This window comes from Lipophrys pholis, assembly GCF_963383615.2.
Source record: "Lipophrys pholis genome assembly, chromosome: 5".
Taxonomy (NCBI): domain Eukaryota; kingdom Metazoa; phylum Chordata; class Actinopteri; order Blenniiformes; family Blenniidae; genus Lipophrys; species Lipophrys pholis.
Genome location: NC_137628.1, coordinates 4,263,305 through 4,269,837, shown reverse-complemented (window position 1 = coordinate 4,269,837; position 6,533 = coordinate 4,263,305). Strand labels below are relative to the sequence as shown.

Here is a 6,533-nt window from a genome sequence, read left to right as displayed (position 1 = left end):
TGAGGCAACATTGTCCGTCAATGACCTGCAGCAGAGCTCTGAAACCCTCAGCTGTATTGTCACCCCCCGAAGCTTTAAAAAAAAAAATCTGATGCTAACCAACATTTGTATTTCAGGTTTTCTTTTGACACTGCAGACTCGTTTTCAAAACGTCTTTTTTCTCAGCTGAAACGTCTAAAGGGTTAAAACAGCTGGCTTTAAAAACGTTTTCTCAAAGATTGAAATGGCTGAAAAAAACTTAAAAAGCCTCATAAAATGTCTGAATTGTACAAATGAAACTTCAATGCAACATAATCACAGGAGATATTCCTTTTAAAGGAGAAACATGTTCTGCGGCTCCATGTGACTTTTATTTGCTGGAAAGTGTGAAATTTGTCACAAGAGGTTGCAAATGTCCGGTGTAACCCATCACTGCGGCTAAAACAGTCTGAACTGCCGATGCGTCGGACAGAACCACGTTTGTATTGGACCCGACAGCTGCAAGAAATGAGAAAAATTAAATCCGAGTTGAAGGTACTCAAAACGATCCGCATTCCAAACTGAACAAAAACACAGAATGTTTTAAAGTGAAAATGTATCTTTTATTGGTACCATACATTAATTATCAAGGGCAGAAACTAACCAAATCAAAAAATATATATCAAACGATGATTTTTCTACAGGGTTTGGAGAAGGTACAAGTCACCATTCAAATGCAGACGCTGCTGGAATCGACTGTAACAAACTGGAAATGTACAAAACAATGACAAGAGCTTCAGCTGCTTTCAGTAGACTTTACAGACTCAGCGTTGCTACCAAATATACTGAACTTAATGTTAAGCTGGTAAAGAAGATGTGTGTCGTGAATGACGGGATGAGGACAGAAACTTAATTTAAAAGATGTTTAGTTTGTAGCCGGTGACGACACATTAAAAGTCACCGGCTAACTGAAGTTCAGCGGACACATTCAATTGACAACGAGTTAAAATCCACAAAATCGTGACGAGTGAAGAAAAAAAAAGAAAAAGAAAAAATCACTTTCCTGACAGATGAAATGCATGAGTGAGATTATGAATCTTTCAAAAAATAAATAAAAAAAAAAAAAAAAAAAAGGAAAACTGAAAGAGTAAAATCATCTCTCCATGGTGTCGTTGTACCCCGGCGGGGGTTTTGTAATTTAATTTACACAAGTTTTAAAAAAGAGGAAGGAGGAAATAGAGCAGGTTGGGGAGGTCGAGGGGACGGGTTCATGAGTGTTTTTCTCCTTTTTCCTATTTTTGTTTCTTTACATTAGATTGGGATGGCTTTAGGTAAATCTAAGTAAGAATACATTTTATTACAGTCAGACAGAACTTTGCTACTACCTTAAATATACAAGCACAAATACACAAAAATTCAAATCTCCAAAAGAAGAACCAAAAAAAGAAAATAAAAACATCCACACTAAATTATTTCTCTTTTATAAACATAAAAGATAAAAACAATATATTTTAGAGGGGAGGGAGGTTAAAAGTCCTGTGTTGCTCCTTGGTCTGTAGCTTTTCAGTATTGGTAGAAAATAAAAAAGTAACAATTGAAATGAAGGCGTTTAATACAAATTAAAAAACATTCTAGGGAAATATATACTGTATAAAAACTCTTAAAATGTGTAACTGTGTGTGTGTGTGTGTGTGTGTTGTAAATGCTCTCTGAGGACTGCATTCACTGAAGTCTGCTCAGAGATGGCTCGGACACTGGGGGGGAGGATCCTTCAATTGAGTGTGTGTGTGTGTGTGTGTGTGTGTGTGTGTGTGTGTGTGTGTGTGTGTGTGTGTGTGTGTGTGGTTTCCCTAGTGCCACATTTCAGCTCTCTTACGAGTGTGTTCATTCATTCCAATGGTTTTACGGTCGGACTCTGAATTCTGGTCCGTCGCTTCAGCGCAGCAAAGGGTTAAACTCGCACTGCCTCTAGTCTCCTCCTCTCAAACACAGAGAGAGAGAGAGAGAGAGAGAGAGAGAGAGAGAGAGTGAGAGCGAGAGAGCGAGAGAGCGAGAGAGCGAGAGAGCGAGAGAGCGAGAGAGCGAGAGAGAGAGCGAGAGAGCGAGAGAGCGAGAGAGAGAGAGAGAGAGAGAGAAAGAGAGAGAGGGTGCGTGGACCAGAAAGGAGAGTCGTGCTTCAAGTACGGGTACACGAGTCGTTCCTAAACATCTCGCCACCACCTTGGAGCCCCCCGTTGTCGCCGTCCCCTCCACCCCACCCGGACCTACACGTGGACTTCAGTATGGATCATTTGGTGCGCTCTGCTCTCCCCTGGATTGAACCCCACTCCTGCTTGGTCACTTCTTCCCACGTCATTGTCCAAATTGTAAATTTGCCAAAGCAGATGGGAGGTTTGGTGTGTGTGATGAGGAAAAGAGACACAGTGCCTAAATACCGGGAAGTCACAGCGATAATGACGAACTTCCTCTAGCTCAGTGAAACGATCCCCGGAGGTCAGGCCGAGCGGGAGGGTCTGAGCTACAGTAGTGTTGGACTTGGAGAGCAGATGACGGGGCGGTTACTGTTGCAGTCGTGGCGTGGCGTGGCGTGGCGGGGGCTGAGGAGTGTCAGAGAGGGGGTTTGTGTTGAGGTTTGCGGGCTCTGGGCTCTACTGTGATGCCTGTGAGGTGGGGTTGTCGCTCTTGCTCTCCTGGCTGGAGGGGGCCTTGTTGTTCCAGGGCGAGTTGGAGCCCAGCGCCGGGGAGTTGTTGAAGCTGTCCTCGTCGTCGATGCCATTGGCCGCGTCGAACTGCGTGTTCTCCAGCCGTGTGATCAGACGCTCGTCCTCGTCACCGAACTCCCCTCCCATCAGCGTGGGCTCGCCCACCACCATCACATCCTGCAGGGCAACGACAGACGCACCCATTACAACCGAGAAACTCTCTGCTCCCGTGCCTCCAGATTGTTGCTACTTTTCATACATGCTTCACGCAGCTTTTGTACATTTTGAATACGCATGCTCTCGGCTCGTGTGTTGGACGAACAGTAACTTGTGATCGGTTGATCTCAGAGCACAGGAAGAAGAATGCTTTCTCAGCAGGTCAGCGATAATTGTGTATACTTCAGCTGGCTGAGCAGTGGTACTGTATATACTGTGTTCAAGCGTGTGTATTTATCCATCTTTAATATTCTCTCGTTATTTATGCCCTTCTCATTGTTGATCCCCCCGCTTCTTCATCTATATTGCTTGGTTGTAGGTTTCGCTATGTGTGACTGTCCACTATGCTGCTGTGACATTTTGATTTCTCACCTGTGGGACAATAACATTTATTGGTCTTATCATAACACTAAAATTAAAAAAAAAAAAAAAAAAAGTGATTCTAAAATTTTCCGGCAACCAAACACGAGAAGACAAAACTGCAGGTACACGTATCACATGAACGTATCATATGACAAGAATGAGTCTTACAACCTGAGTTATCCCGATCTTTTGCACAAAACAGAGTTTTAATAAAACGAGGTTGCTAACACAATATCAACCGTTTCACATTTCGTTTTGTAACCAATATCCCACATGGAAGATATGTGTATTTTTCCCCCCTCAGCAGCTGCTCTGCAGGGACGATACGAGACAAGCATGACCCAGAAGAGTCAGTTTTTATGACCTTGTGTTTGTTCTGCTGCTTCTTTAGATTCATTCTACTTTAAACTGTCAAACTTGCGGTTTTAATGGGTAGTATTATTTATGTGCTCTTACTATTACAACAGGATGATTGTAACTTGTTACATTGGAAGTCCGAAAGTTCAGTTGCAATGACCTTTTAGCCTTTTAATGAACTTGTGATTTAAATCAACTATCAACAAAATACCAAAAACTAGCATTTGGTTATGAAGATTTTGTTCCTGATGACTTTTAGTGAAGCTAAAGATCTTTCTGGCTGTGATAAACATCTTTTGTGCTCTTGTGATGTGAATCAGTCCGTTTATCTTTGTTGGAGTGTAGTGACAGAGGACTACCACAGGGTGGCACTGCTGTAACTCACTGGAACTTGGCTGGACAGAGGGAATCCGCTGCCGGGGCTCTTCTTTTTGTTGTTGTTGTTGTTATTGGTTCCACCTCCTCCGCTGATGGTGCTGCCACCTGACATCTTACGCTTCCGCCGTTTGTTCGGCGCCTGTCTCGATGGCTCAGCTACACAGGAGGCATACAGAAAGTGAGTTAAACATCAGATCACGGGGGATTTATGTCGTTTAGATGTGTGTGTTTCACCTACCGGGTGGTGCCACCATCCTCTGCCATTTCTGGAAGAGGCAGGTCTTGAGGCAGTCTCTGGGGCTGAGGCTGTACGTCTTGTGTCTGGACATCAGCTCTTGCATGGGCTCCAGAATCACACACAGCTGGGAAAAGAAACAAAGTTAGGTTATGTAAGATCACTGGACAAGGTCGCAGCAGTTTGTTTGTCTCACTCAGTGATTTCTTTCTGATGAGAGACCTCACGAGAACTGTTTATAACAGTGTGATTCATCAAAACTTGTGTTTATGTGCATTCAAATAGAGTGTGTGAGGTGCAGACACTGTGAACACAGGGTACAAATGTAAAACAGACACGACGACAGTCTTCACAGCTCCATGAAGTCAATATAAACAGGTTACATGATGAGTAGAAACATTAACTTTTGGAAGTAATGCAAGTAACCATGATGCCAATGGTGATGGTTTTAAATAGAATGGGTGAAAACTAATCTACTACTGTGAACAAGAGGAGAAACATATTTAGAAAGTGATTTACAGCTATTACTTCTTTAGTCCAATAAATTATAAGAATCCACTGGTGCCTGTGACATGTTAGTGACAAACAGTCAAAAAACACTGATGGACACTTTGTGAAGAAGAAACTCGAGAGCTGAAAGGTTCTTTTTTTCCCCTCCCTTACAGCCCCTCATTAAGAAGGACGATCGCAGAAGAAATACAAAATGCGTTTTTTAAATGAAAACACTTAATGGGGATCATTTTTTCTTTTGTGTATTCTAGCTGAATAGAATCATTTTCAGTGTTTGCAGCGTGCACAGCAGACAGACTACAAACGGTAATGCCCAGAATTTGGTGCGAGCCACTAATCCTCACAAAGAAAAGCCACATCTGTGCAGCGAGCGGTTCTTTGTTTACATGGTGCAGATTAGCTTTGTGGACAGTTCATGAAAAAGTTCCACATCTGTGCGTCAGACCTGAATCTGAGCTTGTTTAGGTCCATGGAACATACATCGGAGGGGTTTGGATTAAATAGTTATCAGAATATTGTCATTTGTTTCACTGAGCAGTCACATTATGGGCTCCAGTCATCCCAACAGGGACTTTAATCGAGCTGTTAATCTGAGGAGACACCAAACAAAGTTTATTTGTATCTCATAGCGCGTCTTTTCACCACGTTTTTTTTTTTTTTTTTTACTTTATCTCAACTGTCATTTTGTTTTATCAGGCAACAACCAAACAGACAACAATGTCTGATCATCTCAACAGGCAGAGCATGAACAGCAATCTGGATATTAGGAGAATAAATGGCTGATGGCTGTTGAGTGAAACGCAATTAACAAGATGATGAGATGGAATAAATCACTCGTGAGGTTTTTAGTGAAGAGAGATGATAAAATTCTATGGTCGGGACACCAATTTTAAATAATGACAGCACTATTCATTTTGACAAGATGAAGTCGTCATAAACAAAATGACTGAACTGACAGTTTTATTTCCCTTTGTGTACGCTTGTAGCAACACAAGATACAATCAATACGAGTGCACCCACATTAAAACATTGTCAAGTACTTTTGGTCGCAGTTGGCAAAGTCTGAAAACAGTCACTTATTTGGAGGCATCAGATGAAAATCCAAGTCAATTTTCATTGATTGGGGCTACATGAAACAAAGTAAATCAGAATCTGTATTCGACATGACCAGATCTCTGATGAGAAGCAGTATGTTACAAGTATTGTTCCTCCTCTGCATCATTCCAGTTCCTGTGTTTCTTTGTCAGATGATGATCGTTCAAACTGTTATCCTTAAAAACATAGATGGGCTCTGAGCTGAGGCTCCTATTCAAGGGATAATACAAACTTATCAAACTGAAGATAACTTCAACTGTCAAATACAATTAAAAACAAATATAACCAGATCTTGACTTGATGTAGGTCAGGACACATCGGGATAAATGCCGGAAACAATACGTCAAAATACCCTTTCATTTTTACTGGGATAAGCCTGTTTCCATTCTGTATTCTGAATATCTTTGGTTTTCTGGGATTCAACAATATTTTCTTATGTTTGAGGAGAACATTTTCAATCATGAGCACTTGTAATGACAAAGAGAAGGGAGTTTTTTTTCTCTGTGACATAAGCTTTGAATTTTAAAGCTTTCCCACAAAAAAAAGGTTTTATATATATATATATATATATATATATATTTCACTCTCTTTCCCAATGTCTAGGCCATAGCTTTATCAAGAAAATTAATAAATAAGTATCAGAAGAACTTCAGCGTCCACAATCACCATAGAAATGATTTGATCCTGACAGAAACGTTGCCCGTTGATCAAAGCATGAA

General features: G+C 41.3%; 1 protein-coding gene across 3 annotated transcripts in view; it reads right to left on the bottom strand.

The window, feature by feature from the left end:
* Positions 1-563: 563 nt before the first annotated feature.
* Positions 564-6,533, bottom strand: part of ldb1b (LIM-domain binding 1b) — a 28,699-nt gene continuing 22,729 nt past the window's right edge. For all 3 annotated transcript variants that reach the window (XM_080464708.1, XM_080464707.1, XM_080464709.1), the window contains exons 9-11: positions 4,213-4,336; positions 3,982-4,130; positions 564-2,837 (exon numbers count right to left, since the gene is read on the bottom strand). In XM_080464708.1, coding sequence (XP_080320834.1) covers positions 2,607-2,837; positions 3,982-4,130; positions 4,213-4,336 — 504 coding nt within the window. In that variant the 3' untranslated portion in view covers positions 564-2,606. The remainder of the gene's footprint in view (positions 2,838-3,981; positions 4,131-4,212; positions 4,337-6,533) is intronic.